The sequence below is a fragment of the Schistocerca serialis genome, chromosome 1 (assembly GCF_023864345.2).
Source record: "Schistocerca serialis cubense isolate TAMUIC-IGC-003099 chromosome 1, iqSchSeri2.2, whole genome shotgun sequence".
NCBI classification, from domain to species: domain Eukaryota; kingdom Metazoa; phylum Arthropoda; class Insecta; order Orthoptera; family Acrididae; genus Schistocerca; species Schistocerca serialis.
In genome coordinates this window covers 430,711,666-430,726,756 of record NC_064638.1, presented here as the reverse complement: position 1 = coordinate 430,726,756, position 15,091 = coordinate 430,711,666, and the positions used below count along the sequence as shown (strand labels likewise).

General features: G+C 43.0%; 1 protein-coding gene and 1 non-coding gene across 2 annotated transcripts in view; both read left to right on the top strand.

Annotated features, from left to right (window-relative positions):
• The window catches only part of LOC126481411 (transient receptor potential channel pyrexia-like), a 202,319-nt gene that overhangs the window by 93,112 nt on the left and 94,116 nt on the right, over positions 1-15,091 (top strand). The window contains exons 4-5 of the mRNA XM_050105187.1: positions 2,516-2,813; positions 9,601-9,939. Of these exons, the coding sequence (XP_049961144.1) occupies positions 2,516-2,813; positions 9,601-9,939 (637 nt within the window). The remainder of the gene's footprint in view (positions 1-2,515; positions 2,814-9,600; positions 9,940-15,091) is intronic.
• Positions 3,517-3,623, top strand: LOC126424319 (U6 spliceosomal RNA). Its single transcript, XR_007576161.1, has one exon. It is a non-coding gene; the product is annotated as a U6 spliceosomal RNA (small nuclear RNA).

Sequence of the window (15,091 nt, the reverse complement as noted above, 5' to 3'; positions counted from 1 at the left end):
CTTGAAACAGAGTGACTTGTTAAATAGGCAATACGCAACCAGAGAGGTCAATACATTACGGAAAATCTCACTCTGTAGTTTGAAGTAAGATAAGATAAGAAATAACACGTTTATTTTCGTACTGACAAATTCTCTTTTCACTAGCTGTCAATGACTTTTTGAAAACTGCAATACTGGATTGAAAAAATTAAATAAAAACTACACTTTGGCTATATCATCGCAGATAACAAAGTTCCATATGTTAAACATGCCGAAAAATGTTGTCCTGTTTCTGTGCTATCGTCTGCCAAAACCTTATTTCGACATCTCAAAGGTGTAGGAGAGATGAGGTGTGTTACGCATATTTCCTTCTCGTGTGCGTATTGTCGGAAGTGAATGTGCTACATAAAATAAATTTTCTCGAGGTTCGAGACAAATAGAGACATCCAAATTAAAGAAAAATTCGATATGTTAACTGAATTTCATATACAGCAACATATGGTGTAATATGCACTAAATGCAAAACCATTGTGACCCATGTTTTTGCACAGTGTCTTACTAAATGAGCATATCGCAATAAATATGAGCATTAGAAACATGATGGCCACTTCACCACGAAGCTGATATATACACTTATCATCCAGAACGTTGTGACCACCGATCTACAATCGAAATAAACCAATCCAGGCGATAGCAGTGTCACCGGCGAGGAATGATTGCTAGTCACACCACACACACACACACATACACACACACACCAACGCGCGCGCGCTCTACATTTAGTACCAGCGAGCATGGTGTGTCTGTGTAGAACAGGGAAGGTACATGATCTACCAGAGGTTGACCAAGGGAGGACTGTGACGGCCAGGAAATCCGTTATGAACATTTCAGAAACAGCAACTCTTGTCCAATATTCGAGGTCTTCAGAACATGGCAAAACTAAAGTGAAACCAAGAGGTTGGGCGGCCACTCCTCATTACAAGATATCGTAGGCTGGGCAGACTGGTAAAACAGGACAGGCGGTGAACTGTGGCAGAACTAATACAATCAGACTGTAATGCTGGGTAGAGTACAAGTTAGTCTGAACACACAGTGCACGAATACTCCTAACGATGGGCCTCTACCTCAGCCTATGACCCATGCACGTGCCAATGTTAACACCACGACATCGGCAACTACGACAGAAACGGACACGTGACCATCGGCACTGGACGCTGGCGAAGTGGCAGAGAGTTGCACGGTCTGATGAATCCCGACACTTTTCTCGTCATGCCGATGGGTGGTCGCGAAGTAATCGTCTTTCAGAGGAACAGCTCTTCGACACCTGTACTGCGGTACAGAAACAAGCTGGCGATGGCTCCGTAATGTGTTGTGGAACAATCATGTGGACACCCACGGGTGACATGGCGCTCGTGCAAGGCACCATGACAGACAAGGACTGCCATACACTGGTTGCAGACCATGTACGCCCCTTCATGATTATAATATTTCCCGAAGGCAGTGGCATTTTACAAGATAGTGCATCATGTCACAAAGTCAAGAGTGTGATGGAGTGGTTTGAGGGACACAGTGACGAGTTCCAATTCTTGTATTGGCCCCCCAACTCGCCATATCCGAACCCGATCGAACGCATCTGGGATGTGACTCAACGTGGTGTGAGAGTTCATAGCCCGCCCCCGGAATTTACGGGAATTCGCTGACTTGTGAGTGCAGATGTGGTGCCAACTCCTGCCAGCGATCTACCAAGAACTCATTGCTTCCATGCCACGAAGTGTCACTACTGTTATCTGTGCCGAAGGTGGATACGGACATACTGTCAATTACGTAGCTGGTCATAATGTTCTGGCTGCTCTGTGTAAAGCTGTACCTAATGTAAAAGTCCGCAGGTCGTGGTCGTGCGGTAGCGTTCTCGCTTCCCGCGCCCGGGTTCCCGGGTTCGATTCCCGGCGGGGTCAGGGACTTTCTCTGCCTCGTGATGACTGGGTGTTGTGTGCTGTCCTTAGGTTAGTTAGGTTTAAGTAGTTCTAAGTTCTAGGGGACTGATGACCATAGATGTTAAGTCCCATAGTGCTCAGAGCCATTTGAACCATTTTTTTGTAAAAATGAATTTTTTGTTACCAAATAGTTTCTGTAAAATCGTGTTAGAAAGACAGCAGAGCCAGCACATGACATTGGTCTACTCCTCATGGCACTGTTGCACCCTGACTAGCAGCCAGCCAGTGTTCTGCACGTACAGCAGTAGGCGAGCATTGCTGCGTGTGACAACGCTGCGAGTTGGGACGCGGACTACCAGCTTTCTTTCTGCTCTTAAACTTACTGTTCTCCCATACGTATCTCTGAAGGTGGTGAACGTAGCGGAATAGATTGGGAGATTTCTTGAAGAACTGATCCTTAAAACAACATAAGGGCACAAGGTACCTGTTTCAATGTTTTAAAGCAGAAGAGCGATTTAAAATGGAGTTGTCTTCGGAGAGCTGAGATAAGCGCGCACAGGTGAGATGCAATGTGGCGGGACGAGACGGAGGTGTGTCGGCAGGAGCGCGCTGCACCTGGCGTGCTACGCGGGCGAGGCGGACGCGGCGGAGGCGGTGTTGCGCGCGGGCGGCCGCGCGGCGGCGCGCCGCTGGGACGCGGCGGGGCGCGCCACGGCGCTGCACTGCGCGGCCAGCGCGGGCTGCGAGCGCGCCGTGCAGCTGCTGCTGGCCGCGGGCGCCGACGTCAACGCCGGCCTGCAGGCGGGCTCGCGCTCCCCGCTGCACTGCGCCGTGCTCAGCGACGCGCCCGCCTGCGTCCGCGAGCTGCTCGCCGCCGGCGCCTGCCCCAACACGCCGCAGGTCAGTCCGCACAGGCTACCGCCACCGGCCTACGACCGTGGCCATCACATTCTAGACCGACTGCCGGCCGCTGTGGCCGAGCGGTTCTAGGCGCTTCAGTCCGGAACCGCGCTGCTGCTACGGTCGCAAGTTCGAATCCTGCCTGCTCATATAGCATTGTTTCTTTGTATGTGGATGCTATTAATATCTACTTGACGTTTCTTTCGATACACCCTGTGTTAATTGGCGACTCCATGTTGTCTTGTGCACTACGACCAGGTAACAGGTATACTTGAAAAAAGAGACAGCATTGGTCGTATATTTTTTACTATTGCAAAATCGATTTTCTGTCACTGAGTGACCATCTTCAGTGCTATATTGTATAACTTAAATTGGGATGCACTGTTGTCACTAAACTTACGGCAATCACATAGACTGAGACTATGTGATTGCCGTAAGTTTAGTGACAACAGTGCATCCCAATATAAGTTATACAATATAGCACTGAAGATGGTCACTCAGTGACAGAAAATCGATTTTGCAATAGTAAAAAATATACGACCAATGCTGTCTCTTTTTTCAAGTATACCCTGTGTTGCTGTGTATTGCTAAAACATCAGTGAAGCCTCTTCTCAGTTCACTTTTGCGACTTTCTATTATCGGTATGCATCTCACTGTTAAAGCTGTGAGGACCGGGCGTGAGTCGTGCTTCGGTAGCTCTGATGTACTCGCTTCGGCGGTACATATACTAAAATTGGAACGATACAGAGAAGATTAGCATGGCCCCTGCGCAAGGATGACACGCAAAATCGTGAAGCGTTCCACATTTTTCAAACAAAAGCCGGCACGGTAGCTCAGCGTGTTCGGACAGAGGGTTACGTAACCTCTGTAATAAAAAAAAAACTGAGTTAATCGATTATCAACGAACTTAATCGGATGTCTTACGACGTCCGCCCCGAGCAGATACAACGAACAAACGCGGACAAAATGAGAATTTTTTTTTAAAAAAAGAAGATGGTAGAGCACTTGCACGCGAAAGGCAAAGGTCCCGAGTTCGAGTCTCGGTCGGGCACACTGTTTTAATCTGCCAGGAAGTTTCATATAATCGCACACTCCGCTGCAGAGTGAAAATCTCATTCTGGAAACATCTCACTGTTAATCTTTAATGTGCTTTTAAATTTCAGCTGCAAACCCTAAGTCCCTCCCTCAGTCTTCTGATTAATCAGGGACCACTGTAAGTAGGTACAAAGCCGATGATTTTCAGGGTTGGAACTGATCACAAAGGTGATTTAGATCCTAACAGAATGTTAATTTTCCCCTTCCTCCCTTTCTGTAAACTGAGGCAAGCTCTTCGTTCACAGCCGTTTTATGGTTGCTAACTGCGAGAGGGCGGCAATTTTTGTAACAGACCATACTAGAGTCTATCATTAATCTAAGACCTAGGAAAAACGCCGATGGTTGCCAACTTTCCAAAGTTTACATGAGATTTTATGATAAAGAAAGTTTAGAATCAGATATAAGACAAACAGAAACTCTATTCTAACAGCTTCTTTGTTCCACTCAAAGCTGTATAGTAGAGGAATCCACAGCCATAAAGACCAAATCATCCCCATATACGCTACGTAGATGCCTCAAGAAGAAGAGTGACAAGTAAAATATTAATTCCAAGGCTGATGAGACTAGACTTCAGACGAACAATCACACTGGTCAACACGAATTTTGTTATAAACAGTGTGAATGGTGTTCTCAGCTTAGCTGTGGATGGTCAAGCCGAAAATGAAATCAGTTTTTGGTTACTGGACTCAGTTTTACTGTGACATACTACCCTCCATTTCTCCAAATCATTCACAATGCTGAATGTTGTTATTCTATTGTGGTTTAACTTAAATATGCTACAGATTTAATTCTTGAAAAATAATCGAAGTTAGTAAAGAGAATTGCCACACAACTCTCAGTTCAGAAATATGCCTCCAGGAAATGAAGGCGGTTTGGCACCACTACCGATGATTCATGTTGTAAGTTGTCGAATCATCACATTGTGTTGTTGGCACTTCCATCTCAGCACCGACGAGGAGGACACGGCAAGTGACATCGCCCGATTTCTCACGCAGTTCACTCGGTGGAAGAGGAGTCAAATAAGCTAACACGTGCCTCGGTTTATCGGTACATTACTGTTTCTGAAAAAAAAAGACTATCAAGTTTGCGAGATATTCTATGTGCGTTATCCTCAGGCATAATTGTGGTTCAGTGTTAAGTGTCGTGGCTTCTAAATTTTGCGCCCCATATTCGAAACCCGATTATTGTTGTTATGTACTTTATTTTTATTGTTTTAATTTATGAACCCAAGACTGTAGAAGATAACTACTTGAATGTTTCTAATCAAATTAGGAAAAAAAGGTGTTATATTAACCGTAAAATTATAACTGGATTCTACACACTGGTATTTATTATCTAATTATATATATATATATATTTTTAAATTCTAATATTTTAATATTTCATTCTTATATTAAATCCTATACTTTACTCATATATTTATTCTTCGGGAAGATTTGGTGTGCCCTTTGACGATAACGATTGTAGACACATTTGAAACGCAGACATTCCAAACACCACAGGCATCGTGCGAAGGTAGATTTGCCACAGCGGCTTTTCCTCATGTGAACCTTACTCAGGAATGAAACGTCGTTAATATGGGCGAAGATTTCGCGCGCTGGAAATAATTTGGCGGCAAACCATGCATAACGGATCACTTTTCCGAAAACTGGTGCTTGCTATTGATTGTGAATCAAGATAAATTATAGGAATTTCACCGGAAACAATTTCAAATGATTTTCTCATTTTTTAAATTCACTCATCTGACGTACAACTAATGGACAAATAAGGACAACGGTACATCAATATAGCCTGGAAAACAGTCGTGTAGTAACCTTCTAAGACATGAGTAGGTAAATGAAAAACAAAAAGCAATAATCGGTTTTCGAACACGGGATGCAAAATTAAGAAGGCATGACGCTAACCACTGTGCCACCATTTCGCCTGAGGATACTTCGAGGTAAAGCGCATTTAAATTACTTGAAATTACCTGAAAATACTCGAAAACGTAGACCGTCGTTTTCTCAGAAACGGACGAGTACCTACAAATAAGCCGTGAAACTTTTTCACTTATTTCGACCCCTCTTCCACTGAGCGAAGTTTCTGGGAAATCAGGCGATGGCACTTGCCGTATTCTCCTCGTGTGAATTTGTTTGAAGGTAGTGCTCGTTGTCCTTAAGTTCGAAAAGATTTGTGATTTGTGTTAATTCAGGAAAGGAAATGCTTCATCCTGTGCATACAGAGCAAATTAGTTTTGTCATATCTATGGAAAGTTAACTATGAAATCGCAAGAATGGAAACTTAATATCCTTGTAAAGAAGCATAACAAAATTGATTTGGGGTGTAAGGTTTGCGACCAGGACATGAATTGGGTCCTTAACATAAGCTGTTCTCAAGTATTACACTCCTGACTGGTTTGTTAAAAGGATCACGCCGCACGCCCTTTGCTGTCGCCAAGGTTTGGACGGGGAAACAGACGGCCCACCGAACTGTTATTTTTGTCTGACAAAAATATGTGGAATCACATCGAAAACAAGTAGAACTGTTCGATATCCTAATTTACCATCTGCTGTAAAGCTTGTTCGATACAGTGAAGAACTGCCGATAAGAGAGCATACAAAATAACTTGGCCCGTACCTGTGCAGACAGTGTAATAGAGGAGCGGACAACGGTAATGGTAGGGGTTGCACTGTGGTCAGCCACCGCGCGGTAGGGGAGATGCAGTTCAACACCTGAAGGTTACTCATGAGAACTTGTTGTCTATAGCTAGCGACCCTGCAGACGATTTTATTAACAAGCTATGGCATTAATTCGACAAACTAACTGCTTATTATTAATAACACAATTGATTACAGGAATAAGATGAAACTGGAACAGAAGGAGCGATTTTTTCAACTGACTTGTAAACTTTTTCTTTCCTTCTCTCGCTATCATTTCACCTCACTAACATGCTAATGCAGCTGAAATTGTGACATAATCCCGAAACAGTCAATTATTATACGTGAGCTGATGACAATAGCTTATGAAAAGCTCATGCTCAGTATAATAATAAACGTGTAACTTCATCAGTTTGTTGCAAACCATACTTATTCTCACTTCACCAGCTATTGGTTGCCATTGAAATAATTACGTTATTTCATTTTAAAAAAATGTAGTTACTCGTACATCACTGTAGATACGGAAGTTTTGCAGCTATGGCAAAATCTCTCCACTATGCAAACTATTAATTCTCAAAAACTCGTTTCGGTACCGGGAACCATTTATGAGAAGAGAGGGACGTTACGAATATTTCACTTTCAATCCATCGTTTGCGCCGCAGTTTGGAAGTGAGTGCACTGCAAACAATCGAATTTCTCGAGACTGGAGACAGATCTTCAATTTAAAGAAAACTTCAATCAATTAGCTAACATCCACAGTAATGTATGACCAGCATGCACCAGACGCAAACTCATAACGATCCCTATTGTTCATTGCACACTATTCGGATTTCACAAAGTAACTTATTTAATACTAAAATATCACACTATGACCATTAACGAAATGATAGGCAGTTCACCATGAATCTAGCATATGAAGCTATGAGATGCGAGAGTGTCTAATTTTTTTACCGAACAGTTTCTTTGAAATCGTTTGACAAAGCTTGTAGCCGGCATGTGCACTCCTCCGTTCTTGCAGTGTAGGGTGTCAGCCAACTGCTGTGCCATATGGGCAGAGAATGTTTCGTTCATAATGAACGACGCGCACGGCTCGCATCAGTAGACGACACGAGACCGATGGGTGGACTCACCACGCTGTGAATGAGAATGTGTTTCTGCACTGGGGCCAAGTAACCTTTCGTGAACTAGATCAGTGACGAACATGCAGAAGACAGCGAAGGGGAGATGCAGGGCGACCCATCATTTCAAGGAAAGTGTGATCAAATGATCCACATATTTTATCTTAATGGACTGTAAGTGGTCTTTTTTGTGATCTAAACAAGATGAGCTTTTAGAATTAAATGCATAGAATCATATTTTTGAGATATGGAAGTCTGTGTTTATTGAAACCACGATGTTTAATTTTTTTAATAGTACTCCAAGGAAGGTAACAAGATTCAATGCACCGATGTCGTGTTTGTTATGGAGACTCTTGGTCATGATTTCAGAGTAAATGAGTCGGGCGCGTTCACAGATTGCAACAAAGTTAGCCTGAAAGCTGTAGTTCTTCACAGTGGGAATAAATTTCCTTTCATTTCGACTGATCGTGCAGTTAATCTATAGGAGCTATAGGATACACACGAGAATTTTAAATTGTTACTCTCAGTTAGCCAGTAACAGAATTACAAATGGCGTACGAATAATTATAAATATAGATTTTAAATATTAAATGGCACATTTACATGAAATAATTTTTTGTGCTATTGTTTCATGTTTGCGTGTAATTTAACGATAAAAATGTATATTTATAATGGCCCTCAAGGTTCTTTCTGCTGTAACATTTTCGAAATGAAGTTTAATCAGACAACTGGCTACATCCAAACAACACAATTTTAATTTAAAGCACTGACCAACCTGAAGATGAGGGTGTAGAACCACATAACTTGTCGTGGTAGAAAATAAAAGTGGCTGAAACAGATCATTGTTTCAATTTATCTTTTACATTTTGAAGAAATTCACAACCACTGTTCAAAGAGGTTGGAGCTATGGGGGCCAAGGACCAGTTTTCGAATGGGATGGAAGGAACGAAGATTAGGTTTAACGTCCCATCAACATCGACTTTGTTAGAGATGGAGCACAAGCTCGGCTTGTGTCAAGTACGAGAAAGGAAATGAGCCGTGCCCTTTCAAAGGAACCATTCCGGCATTTGTCTGGAGTGATTTAGGGAAATAAAGGAACATCTAAATCTGGATGGCAGCACGCGGGTTTGAACGATTGCCCTCCCAGATGCGAGTCCAGTGTGCTAACTACTGCACCACCTCACTCGGTTGAACGGGATGCAAAACAGTTTCTGAAACGCTACCTCCTGGTCACAATGAGGACTGACTGACTTCGAAATTCCTGAATACGTAGAAATCAGGAAAGGGCAGATCAAGGGTTAATCTTGGAAGGTAGGATTATACTGAAGTGTCGATTGTGTCCAACCTACTGCACACAAGACGACCACCATAAGTGGCAGAAAATGCTCTGGAACTGTCTAAGTTTTAATCTATATCAACATAATTTGTTGAACTGAGTTGAACATCCGTGTTTGTAATAACAGGTTACTAATAATTATTCTGCGACATCCTGCTTAATATAAAAGCTCTTTTTACACCAGCTACTTTCTTGTCTCAATCACTTCTCGTGGAAAGTGAGTCAACTCTAGTGCCCTTGGCATATTTCTGTGCAGAGTCTCACCTGTCACAAGTGTAATTTTTGTTTATATCACGGTAACAATATTAGATGTATTATGAAATACTGTCTGCTGTGCGGTCTGGTGCCAAAATCGTTAAAGCGAAGTTATGAGGGACTATCATTCTTACACAGAGTCCGAATATAGAAAGAGCATCTATTTATATTCTTATTTACCCGTAGTGTATGCTTTCCCTTTTTTTATGTCACTGAGCCACTCATGAATTTGGATGAGGACTAATTCGCACTCAGCCACGTGACGTGCACCACCTCTGGAGTAGTCGATAAGTAAGTCGTCGGTGTAAAACGAACTTACGTGATGAGAGCAATGTCATGTGTGTCAGGTCTACACGGAGACACCGCTGCACGTGGCGGCGGCGATGGGGTACAGCGAGTGCGCGCGGCTGCTGCTGGAGGGCGGCGCGGACGTGCGCGTGGCGGTGGGCGCGGCGCGCTGCACGCCGCTGCACCTGGCCGCCGAGGACGGCAACGCGGACTGCGCGCGCATGCTGCTCGACGCTGGCGCCGACCCCAACGCGCAGTCGCGCCGCCGCCAGACGCCGCTGCACCTGGCCGCGCTCGCGCAGGCCGCCGGCACGCTCGAGCTGCTGCTGCAGCGTGGCGCGCGCCCCGACGCAGAGGACGACGACGGCCGCACGCCGCTGCACTCCGCCATCGTCAAGGTCCGTGCCGCCTGCCGACCCGCCTCTACGTCCCACCCGCAGCCCGCGAGGACGACAATGGGGAATAGCATTGGCCGCGACTTCGTTAGGATGTACATCACCAACCCATAATCAATGTTTAATTATCCGCATTCGCCTAGTGTATTCTCTAATGACTTCTTTTAGTTCCTTTAAGTCACGAAAAAATAAATAACTAAAATAAATGAAAATATAATGAGAGGACACCGGTTTTTATCAGGTCACGAAACTGTTGAATACTTCAAAAACTGTTTTTAAGGTCCCAAATAAGAGTGTAAAAATCATTTCCAGAATTGGTTCGAATGCATGTAAAAACACGTAAATTTTAAAGACTGAAAAAAAAAAATGAAATGAGCGTATGGTATTGTTGGCCGGGAGTCCCCATCTGGGGAAGTTCGGCCCCCAAGTGCAAGTCTTATCGCAGTCTACGCCACACTGGGCGACTTGTACTTGAGGATGAAATGATGAGGAGGACAACACAACACACAGTTCACGACCGGAGAAGATCTCCAACCCGGCGGGAATCGAACCCGGACCCGCTTCCACAGGAGCAAGCACGTTACCACCCAGCCAAGCAGGCGGACTTTTAAAGACTTTGAGACTCAAACCAAAATATCTGTGCAAAAAAAGTATTTCGTTAGTTAATTTTGTAAAAACTTACAACGGCTGCACTCATATACAGGGCGAATCACCTAAAACTCGCACCGAAAAATGTTGCGGAACCGCAAAATGCTATTGATATGCGGTTTTCACAGACTAGAATTGTAGTCATGGGCTCTTATTGTTAGCGAATAAACAGTTGATAAAAAAATGTAAATGTCGTGTGACTAGGGCCTCCCGTCGAGTAGACCGTTCGCCGGGTGCAAGTCTTTCGATTTGACGCCACTTCGGCGACTTGTGTGTCGATGGTGACGAAATGTTGATGATAAGGACAACACAACACCCAGTCCCTGGGCGGATAAAATCTCCGGACCCAGCCGGGAATCGAACCCGGGACGTTAGGATTGACATTCTGTCGCACTAACCACTCAGCTACCGGAGGCGGACAACAGTTGATAATAATGCTTAGAAAGTATTTTTTTGTGCAAATGTGTGCTTTTTTAAATTGAATAATGCTTATTGATATTAGCAAACTAAAAGTAGGGTTAATTAGGACGCCAGTGGTGTTTGTTGCAGGAGCCTAGTGTGAGTCGTTTTGGAAAGTTCCCACGCTGACACTTATAAAATACCAGTGGTAGCACGCAGACTACAAACACTACAGAAAGACAGAAGTGCATACACAAGTTATGGAGATTCTGACCAGTAATAAGACAATTGACCATCACAGATTGTGTCCAAAATTACCACCGGCAGTGGCAATACATACTTCCGGAATGACTGCTGCACACATGCTAGCATTTCAGTGGCGATGTCCCAGCAGGTTGCAGTAATACGTCATTGTGTATTATCGAGTGTACTTTGTAAGGTCTTTCAGCTTGCCCCACAGAAGAAAAACCCCAGGCGTCAAATCTGGAGAATGGGCCGGCCACGATACAGATCCTCTGCTCCCAATCCAACGACTTGGAAACAATTGTGAAGACATGCTGTAGGACTTCGTGCACTATGGGCTGAATAGCCATTATATTGGTACCACAGGTTCTTCCTAGTCTCGTGATTGGTAAATGTGGCTTCATCACTAAACAAGATACGTTATACATCTGGAGTATCTCGTCTTAATGCCAATGTACAGAAGTTAACACGATTTTCACAATCGTTTCCATACAGCTCTTGACGGAGAGAGATGTGATAGGGATGACGCTTGCCTAACTCATGACACTTTCTCGTGTAATTGCGCGGGGGCTAACGTGAGGGTCAACTCAACAGCAGCAAGAACATTAATTTCCTCCTCTTCTGTCGTTACTTGTTACCTTCTGTTACATTGTCTAGGTGTTACACTACCACTTTCACGTAAATGCTTGAAGAGTTTAACGTCTTGGGATATCTTGCCGCATACACCTTACACTCTCTATTCGCCATGAGCATGTCAGTTTTTTCCGCGTAGGTAAATCCCATTTTCCATTCAGATTTACTACTTGGGCTGTCACAAACTAACTGACTACCAAACCGCAATACATTCAAAGAACACACAAGCACACTGTAAGCAAACGTAACAACATCGTGTCTAGCAACTAAACAGGTTGAACGACACAAACAAGTGTCAATGTGAAAACTTTGCACAATGCGATATCTCGTAAACGACTAGCTCTAGAATCCTACGAACAGACACCACTGACATTCTAAGTTACCCTACTTCGAGTCTGTTAATGTCAATACGCATTGTTGTGTTTAAAAAGTGTGTGTTTGCACAAAAAACACACTTTCAAAGATTATTACAATCTGATGACTGGCTAACAAGACAAGCCCCTGACAACCAGTCCATTCTGTGGAAACCGCACATCAATAGCACTTTCCATTTCCGTAATATTTGCGGTGTAAGTTTTGGGTGATCCACCCTGAATAGACTTCGCATGTCGAACATTTGCCCAGGTGATGCTGCTGGCTCATTTTCATCTTGCTTTTCGACGACATCAGTAACTTATTAGACGAAAGGAATGTTAATGCAGGTCATGTCTTTTATAAATGTTAATATCGAGAAGTAATAAGTATTTTCAAGCAGATTTGAACTTATGTTAAATGATCCGACACAGACCGGTCATTTCTGACGCCGTGATTGTTTGCTCACACTGTTGCACAGATGAAGGCTTATGTGCCTCGGGATGATCATTCAAGTTCGAAACTTGTAGCAAGATAAGTCATTCATCTCTATGGTTACATAGAGATGAATGACTTATCTTCATCTTATGGGGCACCGCTAACTCAAAATATTACGAAGTTTGATTTCATTTCCGTTTTCAAAGAATGAGCCACATCAAAGTTTTATGTTTGTGGTTTAATTTGTGTGTTAAATTTTAAGAAACAAAACAAAAACTCTGTAAACTCGAGTAAAAGATTGTAAAGGTCAGGAGGCCAGGAAACAACACTTTGGATTATAGATCGCGTTACTGCCGCGAAGTAAAAGAAAAACATGAAGAAGAAAGGGAAGTAAGTAGTAAGTTCCTCTGGGACCGAACTGCTGAGGTCATCGTCCCTAGGCTTACACACAACTTAATCTACCTAATAGGGGTGGGGTGGGGGGGGGGGGGGGGGGGGCGAGAACTGTGGCAAGGCGCCCTAGACCGCGCGGCTATACAGAGCGGCGAAGAAGAAAGAAAACACATAGATGGAATGAATTCGTTGTTCTTTTTGTTCTTTACGCCAAGCATACAAAGTCTCCGATGCATAGAAGACTCAGATTACACAAAAAACTTGCTTCGTAAATGATTACTCTTTCACATTCTAGCCTATAATTAAAGAAAAAGTTTCCAAAGTTACATTATGGTAGATGGTCCCACTTGGAAAGAAAGCTTGAAATATCTTATAGAGACAGAACAAAACAATTGAAAATGTGGAACAGCACAGATTAGTACGAAGTAAAGTGAAGAGTAGGATAAGAAAAATAGGTTAGTTACAATAACAAAGTCGAAATACTAAGAACCGTAACAAAATTGAAGCAATGACAACCAAACCCGGCGCCGCCAGAAAGGATTAGGCATAAAAAAAGGAAAAACAAGAAGATAAGAAGATAAATCACGTGGGCGTCTTGTGTGTCATATAAATTAATACGGCATAAGCACAAATATAAGACAGAAACAACACTGTAATACGATTTTTATCTGTCGAAAATGTTTTTATCACTTGCTCTTCTTTTAATTCATACAGTTAACATATCTTTTAAATTCTGACGAAAGAAATTTTTAGTAATACAATTTTATTTGCATTTAACTAAGAAAAACGTCGGTATTACTTCCAAATAAAGTAAGAACAACACAAAGAATCCTAAATTCTTCGGGGTAAAGTTTGGGGAAAAAATACCACAGAGATCTGGAAAACAGGTCTCTCTTTGGTTCCTGATTCGATCCTCATTACAAGACCAAACTTTTCCCTTTTCATTTTCTCTTTTTCACATTTTGCTTGTTTCACATTAGCATACATCTGCATGACTTTGCTCTGTGTAAAACAGAGAATATAATAGGAAACTAAATCAAAATGCTCCAAATTAAATTGAAAACGAAAATAATCATGCATTTTGTCAACCGAGCGAGGTGTAGGCTTCTAATTTTGCGTATGAGTACTTTTGCCACTCGCCCTTAAATTAATGTTTTTTTCCCTCTCTTACTCGCTGCTGACCAGGCTATAGTGTGTCTTGACTCGTCTCGACTTTGGTGGTTAGCACACTGGACTCGCATTCAGGAGGACGATACTTCAAGCACGCGTCTAGCCATCCTGATTTAGTTTTTCCGTGATATCCCTGAATCGCTTCAGGCAAATGCCGGGATGGTTCCTTTGAAAGGGCACGTCTCTAATGATCTCGCTGTCGACGGGACGCTAAACACTAATCTCCTCCTCCGCATTTTGTCATGTGACAGTTTTACAATACATAGTATACAGTAAGATAACAGACGATAAATTACACCTCCTGTACAAAGACCGCAGTACTAAATGGGTTTTGAGTCTGATGATCAACAGTGTATTCTAACAATGGTGTTTTGAGGGTGCTCATCTCAGTAACCTGCATCTTTCAGGGGCTTTGGGTACGTAGCTACTAAATACGAGGGTAAGTCAATTATTATCCGCAATTTAGTTATATTTTTGTTTATTTTGGTAGTACTGACGTTTTACGTTGATGACACATGCTTTGTTTATTTTTTGTTATATCTTTGCAATTTTCAAGCTGCTAGGTTAGTTTCGTTATCGCTGCCGAGCTGTTAATCATGGCTGCTCCGCTGTCTATTTGCACCGAAGAAGAGCAACTTTCAGTGATCCGCTTTTTTTTGTGGTAAGAAGGCGTATTAGGGGCCGAAATTCATCGAAAACTTTCGGTAAAGTACGGGATCAGTGTTTTGCCACAACGGATTGTCTACGAATGGATTGAAAAATTCCGAAATGGTCGCACAAGTGTTACACACGATGAAGCAGCCGGGTGACCGTTTACCGCCACAAATGAAGAAACCATTGAGCGTTCACTTGAAATGATCCCCTTAGACAGACGATTAAC